The sequence below is a fragment of the Panthera pardus genome, unplaced genomic scaffold (genome assembly GCF_024362965.1).
Source record: "Panthera pardus isolate Hobbes unplaced genomic scaffold, ASM2436296v1 HiC_scaffold_17, whole genome shotgun sequence".
NCBI lineage: Eukaryota > Metazoa > Chordata > Mammalia > Carnivora > Felidae > Panthera > Panthera pardus.
In genome coordinates this window covers 71,732,862-71,751,307 of record NW_026526732.1, presented here as the reverse complement: position 1 = coordinate 71,751,307, position 18,446 = coordinate 71,732,862, and the positions used below count along the sequence as shown (strand labels likewise).

General features: G+C 35.1%; 1 protein-coding gene across 1 annotated transcript in view; it reads right to left on the bottom strand.

The window, feature by feature from the left end:
• RNGTT (RNA guanylyltransferase and 5'-phosphatase) overlaps positions 1 to 18,446 on the bottom strand; it is a 306,404-nt gene that overhangs the window by 256,450 nt on the left and 31,508 nt on the right. The window contains exons 7-8 of the mRNA XM_019442831.2: positions 7,361 to 7,470; positions 6,055 to 6,156 (exon numbers count right to left, since the gene is read on the bottom strand). Of these exons, the coding sequence (XP_019298376.1) occupies positions 6,055 to 6,156; positions 7,361 to 7,470 (212 nt within the window). The remainder of the gene's footprint in view (positions 1 to 6,054; positions 6,157 to 7,360; positions 7,471 to 18,446) is intronic.

The following is an 18,446-nucleotide window of genomic DNA, read 5'->3' as shown; positions in this document are numbered from 1 at the left end:
GTAACCACAAACCCAAAACCTGTAATAGATACACAATAAATAAAGAGGAAAAAAAGCCAAACATAACACTACAGAAAGTCATAAATCGTAAGGAGAGTAAGAGAAGAACAAATGGAACAGAGAAGCGCTACAAAACAACCAGAAAACAACAAAATGACAGTAAGTACATACCTATCAATAATTACTTTAAAAAATATATTAGCATCTACTGTATATCAGGGCTATTCTAGAATGCACTTTATATCAACACTTCACTACAAACTTACAACCCTAAGAATATTATTTTCATTTTACATATGAGAAAACTAAGGCTCAAATTTGCTTCATTTATGCAAGGCATGGAGATACAAAGTTAAGAGGACCAAACCACAAACGCTACTTGTCTTCCTTGAAAGCAATGTACTCTTAACCACATGTGTTGTCTCTCTTATTAGTCTTATTTAGAGCTGCTAAGCTCGGTTTCACAGTAACTTCCAATACTCTCATTTCACCTAATTTTTCTCCCAACTTTAAAAGTGTTAATTAATGTTGGTTCTAATTTCCAAATATGTCAATGAACCTTTAAGACTTAAATACTGCTTTTTAGATATAGAACACTCAAACCTGTTATTCTGTAGTATTATTTACATTTATGCAATATATCCATCAAAAAAATCAGTTATAAGCACAAACATATCAGTAAATCCTAAATAGCTCTGAAATATGTATATATTCACATTTTACAAGTCCTTTATCAAATACTATCAATTACAATGCCATGGTTTCATTAATCACAAATTACACATTAATTTGATTTTAGTATAATTCTCCCATGGGTCAAGTTATATGTAGTGCCCTAGATATAACACACGTTATTTATGCTATCTGATTAAGTATTGTATTCTTTCATTTAATCATTTAATTATTTAATGCTAAGCAGTATACTAACTTCTATCTCTGTGCTCTTTCTACTCCTCAGTACGGTTTTTCTAATATGACCTTCTTTCTTCCCTTCTCAATCCATTCAATGAACCAAAAGATCATGAAAAATATTTAGAGGAGGGGCGCCTGGGTGGCTCAGTCGGTTGAGCGTCCCTCAGGCCATGAACTCGCAGTTTGTGGGTTGCAGCCTCGCGTCAGGCTCTGTGCTGACAGCTCAGAGCCTGGAGCCTGCTTCGATTCTGTGTCTCCTTCTCTCTCTGCCCCTCCCCCACTTGTGCTCTGTCTCTCAAAAATAAATAAATGTAAAAAAAGAAAAATTAAAAAAAGAGGAAAAGTATAAAATAAGAATATTTCAATCTATAGAAGCTACAGATCTCTCAAGAGCATAAAACACTCAATACTATTCTGAATACTCAGAATAGATATTCATTCAATATCTACTAGCATAATGCCTTGCAATCACTGTTGATATAAAGGTACAGAAGACAGGCTTGCTCCCTAATCTTGTGAAGCTTACAATATAGTAGGAGATACAGAAGTAAAATAATTAGAAAGGAAAAAGTAACTTCTGATAATGAAAAGTGCTATGAAGAAAGAAATACTATGTTTTGACAGAAGGAGACATCTCATTTTTAAAAGTCTGATTTTAATGAAATGTAAGACACACAATTATAAAATCTTCTATCAAACAAAATGATTCCACCTATTTCTGAGACTGCAGTGGCTTAGTGTTTACCAATTTACCTATATAACTAATACAAATTTCTCACTGTTTCATTTTTAAGGAATTCTGTATTTCTATCTATATTCTTTGGCTTTACAATAAGGAAATAGTCCCTATTCAACAATGTTTTAGAACTTACAACAGATTCCTGTCAAAACTGTCACTATTACCTCCAGGCCTTGTCCAGACTAATAAAAATTCCTAGGCATTACCTTTTATTGCTAACTCTATCCAGGTCTCATAGCACACTCAATTTCAGAGATCCTTCCATCTAAATACTGTTGCTAGATACAATAAATAGCCAATAAACTAGGGAATAAGGATAATAAAAAGAGGTCCCTAACCCTATCATAACATGACCTTAAAAAATTTTACTGTTTCCCCCTGTTTCTCATATATAAATCATATATTTGGTAGATAACTTAAAACAGTATACTTTGGTTGGCATTTTCTTCATGATTATGGGAGCATCATTCTTTTGTCTCCATGGCTACTTGTGTGATATAGCATATACATCTATTGAAGAAAATAATCACTTTGTAGGGGAGGGAGGTAGAAAAGTATACTCTAAACTTGGTTTTTGAGTTTGTGGTCTTGTCTTAACTTTTGTGTTGGCTCTAACTGAAACATGCCAATATGTGTTTTCAAGAGTTTTTGTTTAAGTATTGTATGAAAGTTTACAGAATGAAGGAAGTTCATCTACACTTGAATCTGTAAGCAAGATAACACACAAGTGTACCAAGTGATTAACTTTGTTGTTTTATCAATTTGTATGAATTTGGAGTATCTGTTGCCATTACTATACATGTGCAAATAAATGTGGCTTAGACTTCTGTGACTGCTTAAAAAAAAAAAAAAAATTTTACTGTTTATTTATTTTTGAGAGACAGAGCACAAGTAGGGAAGGGGCAGAGCGAGAGAAGGAGACACAGAATCTGAAACAGGTTCCAAGCTCTGAGCTGTCAGCACAGAGCCCAAAGCGGGTCTCGAACTCATGAACCAAGGCGCCCCTTTCACAACATGGCTTTAAATAAAATAAAGTGGGGTACCTAGCTGGCTCAGTGGGTAGAGCATGCAACTCTTAATCTAAAGGTCATAATCTCACTGTCAACCACAGTGGTGTAGAGACTACTTAAAAAAATAAAAAAATAAATAATAAATGAATACATAAAGTGGAGTCTAGGGCTCATGGCTATTGATCAGCTGTTCTAATTCCATGGGTTCCTAGACCATTCTACAGCCCTCCGAGGGGTTTTTTCACCCTATAAATCACAGAAAGTCCCTCCCCCATGCTATTGGCCTTAAATTCTACTGTGCCAAAGAAAGATTTTGCACTAGTCCAGAAAATATGTCACATAAATTTTTTCCTCACAGATTAAAGCATCACAAGACAGAGTAGTTATTCAAAAAGATATTTAGAGGTTCTCCTTTTGTTTTTGGTGGAGCACAGGTCCATGAGAAATAAGATATTTCCATTATCAGTCAAAACATCTTAGCTCAAATTACTGTAGCGAATCATTTATAGGTCTGACAGCATTGAGACATGGGGAAAGGAGCATACTAATGCAGAGGAGGGAAAATAAATGTAGGATGGCTGAATACAAATGGCAAATTTTACAGACTTTGTTATTCTGCTCAAGGTTTGCCAAGATCACAGCCTGGATATTATGGAGAAGACAAGGTAGAAAGTAAAGAATATCCAGAATATGAAACTCATCAGATCAAAACTATGCCTCACTCCCAAATCCCCGGGGCCATTTTATAGTATCAAGTCTGGAGAAATGCACCTCATCATTTTCACTCCTTCTCCACTCAGAGGTAGGAAGCTGTTACAAAGGTAACACTGTTACAATACTACATATCTATTAATAAACCCTAAGACATTGTTACATAGCTATTAAAAATATATATCAACAACTTAACTTCTGCTAACCCTTACTACCAATTTAATAGATTCCAAACTTATTCTAATCCAAAAAAATTAGATATAATTTTAACATTTGAAAATAAGCAATCAGGCAATTTTTATTTATCCTTCAAAATTATACATCCATAAGGAGGAGGGCATGGAAGGGACGAATCATCCAAATTGTCTGTATCTGAATCTTTAGCTGTATCTATCCTTATAAATCTATCCTTGTAGAATGAACAGTCTTAGAAGCACACAAGGCAAACTTAAATTTACCATCTGATATCTCTATATTGCTTAAAATTTTACCATGTATTAATATTAATTTTTTAATTTACTTCATTTTTAAATTCAAAATAATATGAAAAAATGAACATACATATGTAAAACATACTTGTTATTTAACTATTTGGATTCACTATACTAAGCATTAATACAACTGCTTCATAACCAAAAAAAAAAAAAAAACAAACAAAATCAAGACCACAATGATGATAATGGTTATCTCTATGTGATAAAATCACTTAGTTTCTTCTTTTCACTTGTTATTTTCTGAACTTTGTTTAATGAGCCTGTGTTACTCATAAAATCCACCCCCCCAAAAAGCTAGAAAATGCTAGGTTGGAAGGAAAGATGGGTTTCCAACAAAGAAAGACAAATGAAAGGAAATATTTTGATATATTCCCCAATAAAAAAGTATGTATGTATGTATATATATATATATATATATATATATATATATATTTACTAAAAAGCAAAGCATGTTGAAATAGTGTCATTATATTCACCTAACATTAAAATCAAGTTGTATCTGCCCCACTCCATATCTTCATAGATATCTCTTAAGGTCACCACAAGCAAAATGTAGATGAAGATAACATGATCCAAAAGGTGTAACTGCCACCTTGACATTCAAAAGCTTCTTACAAAAATTAAGTGCAACCTATATCATCTTCAAAATAACATTTAAAAATGAAAAGGTGAAAACAGCATCTCAGAGAAATATCTGCATCCCCTTTTTAATTGCAGTATTATTCACAATAGTCAAGATATGGAAACAACCTAAATAACTATCAACAGATGAATAAAGATGTGCTATATAAATACAATGGATTATTATTCAGCCATAAGAAAGAAGGAAATTCGGCCATTTACAACAACACAGATGGACCTTGAGGACATTGTGCTAAGTGAAATAAGTCAGTCAGAGGAAGACAAATACTAGATGATAGCACTTACATGTGGAATCTAAAAAAAATCAAACTGATAGAAACAGAGACTAGAACGGTGGTTACCAGGGGCTGAGAAGGTAGAGGAAGTGGGGAAGTACTGGTCAAGGGTATAAAATTCCAGTTACAAGACAAATAAGTTCTAGGAATCTAATGTACACCATAGTGGTGACCGTAAATAATACTGTATTATACACTTGAAAGTTGCTAAGACAACAGATCTTAAATATTCTCACCACAAAAGAGAAATGGTCATTATGTGAAGTGATGGAGTTGTTAGCTAACAGTACTCATCTTGCAATCTATACATGTATCAAATCAACACATTCTACACCTTAAGCTTACATAATGTTATATGTCAATTATATCTCAATAAAGCTGGAAAAAAAACCTAAACTATATATATGTTCTGTTAATTATTCTGAAATATTGTCTTTATTTTGAAAAAGTTAATAGGACTTCTATATTAACATCTGTTAAAATAATTACTTCAACTATCAAAACATTTGATGAAAAAATACATATTGCAATGCCATAAAAATAAGGACTACAAAATAGAAAAAGTTAAATACTACTGAGGATCATAAAATTTATACTAATTAAAAGCATAAGAATATCAAACTGAAGATAAGCTTTGTTGTAAGACTATAACACCCACAAGAGTGTATAAAAATCACAAAAAGTATTAGCAAAAATTAAGAGAAAAATATCCGAAGGAACAAAATAGAGAACAAAATATTCGAAGGAACAAAGTATCAGAAAGACTTGGTAATTTTTAGATTCTAAACTGACAACACATCTGTTAATTTGAGAAGTGCTCAACAACCACTAAACACAGGTGGTGGGCAGCAGACATGCCAAAAAGGACAATATCATCAAGAGAAAACACTCTCAAACTTAAATTTGGTATAGATTTATGTCAAACTAACAGAATTTGGGGGGCAGGGGGACCTGGCTGGCTCAGTAGGTGGAGTATGGAATGCTTGATCTCGGGGTTGTGAGTTCAAGCCTTACGTTGGCTGCAAAGATTACCCAAAAATACAATCTTTAATAAAAAAGAAGTCTGAAACCAAAAATGAAGCAGAATGAGAGAAACTGACTTACATAACTAAGAATACTAGCAAAACAAAAATTATATATTTGAAACATGATTATTTTGCTGTTCAAGTCAGAAATTCACACTCCAAGAGTACAAACCTTCTTTACCAACAAAGCAGTATTCTTCAAGTATTAGAATTATTTGTATAATTTGTTTTAGAAATCTAACTTACCGAGTACCATCTGCTTTCCAGCTTACTTTATATGGCTTCTGCTCCAAAAGTTTAATATTTTGCTTGTCCATGGAAACAGGCTGTGCTCCAGGGAATCCAGACCTTAAAGGAGAACATTTTATTACTATTATGGCTGGCATCCATACAAAGCAATACGTCCTAAACCAATCTCACATTAGTCACACACTTACCACAACATTCTCCCTATCATGAGATTAATGTCAACTGGAAAAATATCAGCTTTCCCAAGAATGCTAACAAAACATTATCTTCTAGACATTTTGGATGTGAGTTAACAAGATTCTAATTGCCACTACATACTATAACTATTGGGCTTTTTAAATATTAATATTCATGATCTAAAGCTAAAGCAGGTATGTTTACAAGTTTACTTCAGGAAGAAGTTTCAATCTTGCTTGCCTTAATTATCGTACGTTATTCTAGACCTCATATTCCTCCATCATGACTCTGCCAACTTGGCATTAACTCTACAAGGTTGGCAAATTTCTGCTCAAAAGATGCCCAGAAGTGACAAAACAGGAGAAATATAGGTCAAGATTGAAGTACACTGGCAAGGGTTTAACACAACACTGAAATCATTATTACTTCATTTCATCTCTTAGTTAAAATTATTTCTGGGTAATTGATCTTAATATACCAGTCAAAAAGTTCTTTATATGAAGAATTTTTAACAATTAGCAATCCTGTTTCATCACGTTCCAGCTGTATTACAATTTTCTGCCACAGACAGCAATGATCAACAGAAATGACCATAGACAAGACCTGAGAGCAAAAGATTAGAACAATGAACTCTCTCCTGAATCTCCTCCCATGAAACGACTGATAGATATTTTCAGGTCATGGTGGGGGGCAGAACATATTTATATAAATATACTTATATACATAAAACTGATTCCCCCAGGTTTCTGATTACAGAAAAACTGGAAAATGTGGTACATTCAAGTGGCACCTATTCTCCCTTAATAAAATGATATGGTGATACAAACATTAATCAGCAATAGTAGAATCAAGCACACTAAAATACTGGATAGTGACAAAAGTAACTTTCTATTCTATTCAGAAGACATGTCTGAGTCATTTCATTTTGACTCAACTGTCTAGTAGTCTAATTTTGACTCAACTGTTCTTGAAAAAAATCTGATAAACTCTTGCTTGATATCTTTTTAAGCACTCTGTGTAAACATTCAATCTTCAAGGAGCAAAGAAGCTGTGTCAATGTTTGCATTAATGTTAAATGTTGCAGAGTAAGAGTAAGTTTTACTTAAAACTTTAAAATGGTTATTACCCTTCCCAGCCACAGAATTGATGACACTTCTGCTGTACCTCTCCTAACTTTGGTTGAGTTGTTACTTGAGTTACACCTTTAACAGTTACACCTTCCAGGAAAATAGCACCCTTAAGATAAAAAAAAAAGGAAGAAGAAGAAAAATATTTTGTTAGAAATGAAAATCTATTTCCAAAGACTGAAAGATAGACTTGCTTATTTTTACGTCTGAGCAAATATATGAAACAGAAATGGTCTGCTCCAGAAAGATCTATAAACTCCCCCTGGGATTGTACACTCACTTTCCTTAATCCAGCATATGCTTTTCAATGTACATATATAGCCCAGTGTCTATATCATATTTCAAAGTACTCAAATGGACATTACTCATTAATAACAGCAATAACAACTTACCTACCATTTACTCAGAGGTAGGCAAAGGATCTGACACTTTACAAACATTTTCTCTAATTCTTATAACAGCTATGAAAAGTAGATTACAGTGTATTTATTTCACAAATGAGTAAATGAGACTGAATGCAATTTATTTGAGAGGTAAAAACAGAATTTGAACTCAGGTCTACACTATACCATTCACTACTAGTTCTCACTACGGACAGAAAGAGGAGCTATATCTCTGATGGAGTATGGATTTTAAGGGGATAAACACCCACGATATATATACCTTTGTAAACTAGAATAAGAGTGTAACAGTAGACAAAGTGGTAGAGTCTTCGGATATAAGAAAAACTATTACTCATCACTGAATTTTTAATTTAAATTCTTTAACTCACAACTACATAAAGTGTCTTATTGTACTTCATAGCAAGCATATTTTTAAAATATCACAGAAGTGAAGCAGATGGAGAATTTATATATGAAATAAATAAAGAACACTCCTGGAAATTTTAAAGACTAAAAATACAGTCTAGATTCATGTTACAATTACTTTCAGACTCATAAGAGGGCTGGCATCAGTCTCAAGAAAAATCCATAAAACAACTCTAGCTGTTAACGTAATTAAGGAATAAAAAATATGGTCTACAAGCTGCAATGATCAACCTTCTGGCAAAGATTTGGCAACTCGAGCCACTTGGAAAGGAAAAAAAAGAACACAGTATTTAGTCCATGTACGTCCCTGTCAAATCTGGAAGAGTCCTGAGTAATCCAGCAGACACTAGTCCTACTTTTTGCCCCTAATTCTGAATCACTTTTTATAGTTATCTTATATGTCATCAACTCTGTTTTCCATAATAAGCACACTTTAGAGATTTCAAGAGCCAAAGGATTAAAGAGTACCATTCCTCTCATATGACACCATCACCTCTTTTTACCTTCTGCTTTAGGACCATTCTACCATTAAATACAATAACTAAAGAATGAGGATAAGAACTAGGTTCACAAGATATTTAGTGACTGAGATACTCAGATATCTATAATATCCTTATAAAGCTATATCCTATATATATATTAAAAAGAGAAAGCATAGGGGCGCCTGGGTGGCTCAGTCAGTTGGGCGGCCGACTTCGGCTCAGGTCACGATCTCGCGGTCCGTGAGTTTGAGCCCCGCGTCCGGCTCTGGGCTGATGGCTCAGAGCCTGGAGCCTGCTTCTGATTCTGTGTCTCCCTCTCTCTCTGCCCCTCCCCCATTCATGCTCTGTCTCTGTCTCAAAAATAAATAAACGTTAAAAAAAAAAAAATTTTTTTAATAAAAAAAAAAAAGAGAGAAAGCATTCAGAGAGTTCAACATTCAGCACCATTATTCCAAAGGTACTAACAGCACAGGATTTTTTTTAAGTTTTACATGAAAAAGGTTCACTCATGAGCATGTATTTCCTGAGGAATATTCAGAAATCAAGGATAATTTCTGAAAACCAAGGGCCAAAGTATCATAAATTATTCCTAAAAACATAAATATTCTTTTTTTGGCAAATAAAAAGGACCAAAACACAGAAATAGGATCAATACTCAACCAAGTACTTTCCTAGAATATTACTAGGAAATATTTTAATAATTCTATGCAGCTGAACAAGCTAAATATTTTTTTTAAGTTTATTTATTTATTTTGAGAGAGTGAGAGAGCAGGGGAGGGGCAGAGGGAGAGAAAGAATCCAAAGCAGACTCTGTCCTGCCAGCAAAGTACTGAATTGATATCTGGGATCATCTCTCTCTCTCTCTTTTTTTTTTTTTTTTTTTTTTTTTTTTTTTTTTTTTTAAGTTTATTTACCTTGAGAGACAGAGACAGAGTGAGTCGGGGAGGGTCAGAGTGAGAGAGGGAGACAGAGGATCCAAACCAAATTCCACGCTGTCAGCACACAGCCGGACGCAGGGCCCCAGCTCACAAACTGGGAGATCAAGACCTGAGCCAAGATCAAGAGCCAAACACTTAACCAACTGGGCCACCCAGGCACCCCAAGCTAAATATTGTTTTTAATTTAAAAGAATAAATATTGAGCCTCAGTACATACTTAGCAACTATTAAGCTTGTTTATAAAAGATATGTCCAACCATCTAGCAAATGCCTCTCATTCATTTATGTTTCTTCTTCCTTAATCTTTCCTACAATGTCTCAATTTCTTTTTTACTGTCTTCCCCTACTTTCTTCTGCAATAATAATTAATCAGAAAATGGTAGAAATATGTCCATTAAAAACAGTAAGGCTGATGCACTTTATACACCAATAATATTTAGTAACTTTTTAACTTAATTTGCTGTTTTGGCTGTCATTACAAGTTTCCTCTGACAGAAATATATTATTTAAAATTATGTAATAATTTCAAAAAGGATCACTAAATCTAAACAGCAATGTCTTAAGTCTGGAACTATTTTCAAACATACTATAATTGAGATTCAAAGTCAATGACATTTACTTTCACTTTTTAACAAACTACCATTTCAGTTTGTGGGAATAAAGAAATATCAAAAGTGAAAAGAAGATAACGTATGCTTAAGATGAAAGAAGTGTATTTCATAAACAGAGTCTGCCAGACTTAAAATGGAAATTCATATGGCTATCACAAAAAGGAAAAAAGGAATCAATGATCAGTCAGAGGGAAATTGAGGAAAGTTTTACAGAAGATGGGGTCAAATTATATGCAAGAAGTGAGTGTTATCTGTGTGTGTGTGTGTGTGTGTGTGTGTGTGTGCGTGCGTGAAGGAATGAGTAAGCAAGTATGTGTGTAATGTGTAACAAGGATATTTTAGTAATGAAGAAAAGGCACTAACAGTTTTATTCAAAGAGATGATCCCAGGGCCACCTGGGTGGCTCAGTCTGTTAAGCATCCGAATCTTGGTCTTGGCTCAGATCATGATCTCCAAGTTTCCTGAGTCCGAGCACCATGTGAGGAGCCTGTGGGATTCTCTGTCTCCCTCTCTCTCTGGCTCCCCGAATCACGCTGTCTCTGTCCCTCTCAAAATAGATAAACTTTAAACAGAGAGAGTGAGAGAGAGACATGATCCCAGCTATCAATTCAAAGAAGCAAACAACATAACTATAGGTCATACTCTTCCAAATCAATACAAGCATGTATTCAAAAGATGAACAAAGGTGTCAGGAATGTGAGGGCCACGTACAGGACATGCGTGACTATTAAAAACCCTAAAGTCACTATCGGAATTCACTACAATGAGTCCATCACTTCAAATCATAGTCATATCAATAGGAGTCAGGAAAGGGGAACTCTAACAAAAATAAAGTGTCAAACCAAAATAAGTTCACTGTGTTAAGATGTGAACCATAAAAATTAGTCACTCTTGGATTGCTTCTGTTAACTATCTTCAACTCAGATTGAAATAACAGGAAAACGAAAGTTTTCCAACCATCGATTTGCCAATTATTTACATCTACATTTCTCATGACTGTCACCAATACTTTGACATCACCCAAAATCAACTCTCCAGTCATCTTTCCTCTCTGATGGTCCTGTCCTCACTGCTTTGGAGCTCCTTCTCCTTGGTTAATCTTATCACTAATTACCTTCCCAAAGAGTTCCAATATAATCCCTAGAATCTCTTTTTCATAAATAACCTATAACCTCAACCTTTTTCATGAACACCTCGTCCCCTATGTCTTAACTAAGAGCTAATTCTCCACCAAGAAGACCACTTCTCTCTTAAATAAAAGCACTCATTTTCCCACTGCCCAAGTCCCATAGGGATACTGTAAAGCATTCACCTATATCCTCACTTGTTCTCCTTGCCTCTCAATTAGACTTAAATCCATTCAGCTGTATCACTCAACTGTGGTAGAGCAGACATCCACTGTAGTTGGTGGCACAACAGCTGCTCTCTCATCCACAAAGACAGGACCCTAACAGCCATGTTACATGACATTACAAGATAACATCCCACTCCAGCCAAAGTTGATGGGAGCATGAGCAAACCACTAACTCAGTCTGAATCCATTAGATTCTCTCTTCTGGTAACCTGGAATTGGGATTCAAAAGTCTCTGCATGTGGCTAAAATTACAACATGTAAGCTCAGAAGATACAGGACAGTTATAATCTCCCAGGTAAAAAAGGAATCACAAAGAGCCAGTCTCCAAAGACAAAGCTAGTGAAATATATGACACAAAAGGAAAGAAACAGAAATAGAAAAAAAGCAAAGATGAGAAAATAAGAACAAAGAGCAGAAACTAGATTCTAAATAGCTTTCCAGGTCCAGGCTCCAGTCCCTTCCTGAGATCTGGCTTTGAGTCCTACCCATTCACTCACAGTAATTTCTTCTTCCTATTAAAGCTAGTTTGAGTTAATTTCTGATACTTGCAACCAAAGAGTCTAAAGTAGTAAAACACTCTATTCTTCATGTACTGACATCCAGTCATTTCTCCATGTTCATCAAAAACAGTATTTCTCACTGCACTAACTTCTATCATTACATTGGTAACATCAACATCCATTAGATAATCTTTACCCATCAAACAACCTTGGCTTCACAGTTCAGTAATTTCATTTACAATGACCATCATCTTTGCATAACTTGAACAACATGCTCCATGGCCACACCATCATCATTCCATACTGCTCTACCTTTCCATTCATCAATTCAACTCACACTGATTGAGTATGCACAACATCCTAAAGCCAACATGCCACTCTTTGACCTTTTTCATTGAATAGCTTAACTCTTTTACCCTAACTATGCTCACTGTTCAATTTCACCAAGACTAACAGTCCCTTTACCTCTCCCTCTTCTCAGTGTAACAGCCCCCAGCCTTACCTTACTTCCTATTCAGCTAGACTCTATGGCTGATAACTTCAATTCTTCTATGCCTGATATCCTCAGTACTCCTCAACCTTTTGTCCTTTCATCACACCCATACTAAATATACCCAACCTTGTATCAACCTACCACTAATCTTCTCTACTCCCACCCATAGACAGCTGAAATTCACAGAGGAAAAAAATCACAGTCTCAGTGCTATGGATGAGATTTCCCTCCTCTTGTGGAAGACCTATTTCTCCATCTGCTTTTGAACTCCATTCCCTTTCATTTCCTCAGACATTGCTGTATCATTTATTCCCTAAATTATTTTCAAGGTCATTGACTCCACAGCTGCTTATCCACAAGCAATAAATATGCTGGAATTTATTCCATACTAAACAGCCTTTCTGATTATATCTGCATTAAGCAGTCACCCTTCTTCTTCCTTTCTGATCATAACTAAACTACGTGAATGAACACCCTGTACTAGTGTGCAGAAAAAGGCCAATACACCAAGTCTGCTTACAAGGTTGGCACCTGGGAACAAGATTCTCAGAGTGCTCTTAGTCAACTGATAAGGGTGATTCACCATGCCTAGACTATCCGTACGAACAATAGGGCTTATGCTGAACAAACACTTTCCTTCTGGGATTGTGTAACTTTTGGTACACACATAGGCTGCCTACGTGACCAGCCATTACTAAAAACTTGGGCACTAGGGCTCTAGTGAGCTCTAATGAACTTCCCCAGGCAGAAACATCAGACATGTTGTTGCATCTTCACTGCTGCTGGGAAAGTAAGCTCTGTACAACCTCATGGGAAGAAGAGAGCATAAGAAAGCCTACATATGGAATCCCCCGGACTCCACTTGTCTTTTTCCCTTATGATACAGTTGTATATCCTTGGAGTATCACTATAATAAACCTTGGCTGTGACTACAACTATATGCTGAGTCCTAGTAAATCTCCAAAAGTGGGAGTGGTATTGAGGACCCCTAACACAATTCTATCTCCATTTTCTCACCTCCCATCAGCTTCTTAAAATCATTAATCTGACCTGTCCCTACTGCATATTACAGAAAATAATCCTCATATTTGTCCCCTCTGTGACATTTCATACTATCAAGTCACTCACATCACTACCTAACTCTAAACTATTTTTCATATTTCTTTGTCCTCCTGTGCTACATCCAGGAAGAATTTCCTAGATAAATCTTCCAGCTTGATAATTTCCTCTACAGCTAACTTCATTCTGCTATCCAACCCACCTGCGGGGTTGTTAGGTTGGTTTTTTGTTTTGTTTTGCTTTGGTTTTAGTTTATTTGTTTATTTTTGAGAAAGAAAGAGCAAGCGGTGGAGGAGCAGAAAGAGAAGGAGAGAGGGAAAGAATCCCAAGCAGGCCCTGCAATGTCAGTGCAAGGCCCAACATGGGGCTCAAACCCATGAACCATGAGGTCATGATCTGAGCCGAAATCAAGAGTCCGACACTTAACCTACTGAGCCACCCAGGTGCCCGGGGAGGGGGGTTAATTATCATTTCCAACGTCTCTAATTGGTTCTTTTTCCTAATAGTCGGTCATTATTTTATAGATTGATATCTTCTCTCATCTTGCAAACAAATGTTCTATTCGCTTTTTATAAACTGCTCCCTCTGGTATTACCTAAAAAGAATGAAGTAGTTAAAAATGTACTAAGAAAAGATATCCAGAGGTGCCTGAGTGGATCAGTTGGTTATGCGTCCAACTCTTAACTTCAGCTCAGGTCATGATCTCACAGTTGGTGAGTTCAGGCTCCACACTGACAGCACGGAATCTGCTTGGGATCCTCTCTCTCCCTTTCTTTCTTCCCCTCTCCCACTCGTGCTCTCTTTCTCCCTCTCTCAAAATAATAAAGAATCTTTAAAAAAAAAAAAAAAGACATCCAAGTTTTAAAAAAAGCTGCAGAAAAATACATTTACATTACAAGAGGGTGGAGAGCATAGGGCCAAAACTCAACATATGTATATATAAATACATAGGACAATAAGTATTTAGAAGGATAATCAAAAAGTAGAGAACAGTTGGGAGTGGGAGTGAAAAGACCTTCACTTTTTACTCTATACATTTCTAGATGTTTGTATTTTTATTTTATTAAAAAAAAATTGATCTTTATGCCATTTGTGTACACTTTTAAGCTAGGGAAGTAAATGGGAAGAAATTCTTCTAAGATGACAAAATGCCAGTGGTAAGACAAAGGCTGAAGAATTTTAAGTTGTTTTTTTAGTTTTCAAATTTTCTTTAATGTAAGTATACTACTTTTAATAAGTAAAAAATATATTTAACAATTTTAGAATTTATGAGTATGATTTGAAAAGAGGGGGAAAAAACTACCTAAGTGCTTTGAAATCAAAGCTACCCGCTTTCTCCAAAACAAGAGAAGGGAAGATTTCTGTTTTTGGCAATGGCAGACTAGCTTATTGAGATCAATTCTGCAGCCACGAGAAAAAGCTAGATAAAATGTTAAAATCACCTGTTTGAAGACCCTGGAGAATCACAAAGGCAGTAAGAGCTTGACGGGCCAAGAACTCAGAAGGAAAGGAACCCAGAGAGGTGAGCTAGACATTTGGTATAGAATTTCCTCTACAGGCACTGTTTTCAAAATGGTACCTAGGAAGCTAAACACAGCTTTCAAGAATATCACAGGAATGGGAAAATAAAAACTGGAGCTCCAGGCCCCTGAGGAGGAAAGCTCCTGGTTATTTCTCCAGGCTTTCAGTTAGGATCCCCAAAGGTCTATACTCTAAGAATTCAGTTGCATCAAAAAGAAACCGGCCCCCCAAAACTAAAGACTAGTTTCTAAATAATTCAATCCTGACTGAGTTAAGATGCTCTATTCCTAACACTGTGTAGCAACAAAAGTAAATGTTCTCTGAAGAAAACATTTTATTCTCAAATTATTTCTACAATTTCTCAGACCTAATGTCTAATAATCACAAATATGCAGGTATGCCAAAAAAGAAACAACTGAATAGAAATCGAAAGGACATGAGAAGAAAAACTAAAAAAGACCTAGAAGAGAGCTACATCAATTAGTCATCTGACAAGGTTTTAAAATAACTGGAATTAATAAATTCAAAAAACTAAATAAGATGAAGAATTCCAACAGAGAAACTGAAAACTGTTTTAAAACTCAAATGAAAATTCCAAAAGTGAAAGTAAAATAACTGAAATTATATACTCAATGGATGGATTTAACATCAGCTTATAGCTACAGAGGCATTAGTACCCTGGAAGATAGGTCAGAAGAGAATATCCAGTTTGAAAACTGGAAAAAAAAAAAGTGGAAAATATAGAAAAGAACATAAGAAACAGTAGGAGAAGTGGGGGGAAAAGCCTACTGGGTGAGTCTCTGAAGGAAAAGGGAAAAAGAATGGATCTGAACCATATTTGAAGATATAATGCCTGAGAATTGTCTAAAACTAACAATAACAACAACAAATCCAACAGTAGATTCAAGAATCACTATAAATAGAAGGCAGGATAAATACACAAAGAAAACTCCAAGTAGAAATATCATAGTAAAAGTGTTGAAAATCAAAAACAAAAGAAATTAGCTTCAGAGAAGCAACTTCTTTTTTTTAAACAATTTTTTTAATGCTTATTTATTTTTGAAAGAGAGAGAGACAGAGCATGAGCTGGGGAGGGGCAGAGAGAGAGGGAGACAAAGAATCTAAAGCAGGCTCCAGGCTCTGAGCTGTGAGCACAGAGCCCACTGCAGGGCTGGAACTCACAGACCATGAACGAGATCATGACCTGAGCCAAAGTCAAACCAAATGAACCACCCAGGCACCCCAAGAAGCAACTTCTTAATAGAAATGGATTATGGAGTATCTTCAAAGTGCCAATCCAAAATTCTACACTGAGAACAAACATTCTTCAAAATGACAACAAGAAAAGACATTCTTACATAAATACTGAATGTGTTGCACAGACCCACATTAAAGAAAATACTAAAGGGAACTCTTCAGTTAGAAGAAAAACTATCCAAATGGAACCATAAAAATATATGAAAGAAAGAAGAACACAAGAAAGGATAAATATGTATATTTAGATAAGTATATCTAATAAACATTCACTGTACAAAATGATGACGAGGATGATGCCTTATGGAGTTTAAAATGCATGTTGAATTAAGATACACAATACCAAAAAGGCAGGAAGAGGTAAACGGAATCAAAGATTCTTGCATTGTTTAAAAAGTGGCAAAAGTACTAATATATACCAGACTTTAACAAGTCCAAGACAGATACTGAAATCTTTTTTCTTTTTTAATGTTTATTTATTATTGAGAGACAGAGAGAGACAGAGCATGAGCATGGAGGGGCAGAGAGAGGAGGAGACACAGAATCTGAAGCAGGCTCCAGGCTCTGAGCTGTCAGCACAGAGCCCAACACGGGGCTCAAACCCACAAACCACAAGATCATGACCTGAGTCGAAGTCAGACGTTTAACCTACTGAGCCACCCAGGTGCCCCCAGATACTGAAATCTTGAATAACTACTAAAATAACAGTAAAAGAATGTATAACTACCAAGCAATGGGTTGGGGGGATATAAAAACAATTAAGCATAAAGAAGACAAGAAAGAAAAATAAAAAGAACATACCATAAGTGGGAGGTTGGGAGGGGAGACTGCTAAGCTTTAAATCTAATTACATCAGTAAAATAAATGTGTATGGACCAAATACTCCAATAAGGCAAAAACTGTTCACTGGATAAATAAAAGCCAACACCACAATGCTTAAAGAAGACATACCTTAAATAAAAGATAATGTTTGAAAGCAAAAGGATAGAAAAAAAGATAATCCATATGAACACTATCCAAAAGAATGTTTGTGCAATCATACTAACATTAGATATTTCCAATGCTAAAAGTGAAGACACTGGGAAAATACAATAATCCTTTACACATATTTGTATAAACTAAATATCACTCCAAATACATAAAGCAAAACTTGACAGAACTAGAAAGAGAAATAGGTAAATCCACAATCATAGTAGGGAAACAAGATTTAGGATTTTATTTTAAATGTTATTTATTTTCCTGAAAGAAACGTGCCCATCTTGGCTATGTTTCTCTTAGTGCTGCTGAAGCTCACTTGCAACTATAGACATTTAATAATACTTGATATTATAAAATAATTGTCATTTTTAAAGTCCCCTGCTTCTGGGGGGAAAAAAAAGGAACCTGCAAACTTTAGTATATTTTGCAAAATATTAACTCTTTTCTTTAAACTCTTTTATACAAGTACTATATTGTAATTAAAAAACACATTAGGCATATATATGTTCATATTTAATGTTGTTCTTAAAAATATAGTTGAACAAAAAATGATACTAAAAGAAAGTAATCATCTATGCTATGTTATGCTATTAGCCCTTCTTTAGAATGTGATTCTTATTTTTCTAGGTATGTGATTCATTAACCAATGAGTTATACTAACAGAATAAGTTTTTTTTTTTTAATTACTTCTATGTTTCAAAGCAATGAACACTTTTCAGTGGCCTCAAAGTCTTGAAGTTTGAAATATGTAAGTACATATTAAAACAATGTTTTTCAAAGAGGGACTTTGTCTTAAAAGCCCAAATGACTATATTATATGATTTACATAAAATCCTTGCCTGTGAATCATTGCCTACTAATGACTTGTAGACTTTTACTGCTCAACTATGATATCCCACGTTCCTTAATTATTAACTTCATTAAATTTAATTATCTCCACACTGTCCCTTTGGACTATACCATATACTTGCGTATGCACAACCAGTACTTTCCTTTTCAGCGTCTCTCCTGAACCCCCAAGAAAAGAGAACTCCTAATGGTTTTGTTTGGCCTTTTAATGGGAGTTGTGCATAGAATCAAGAAGAT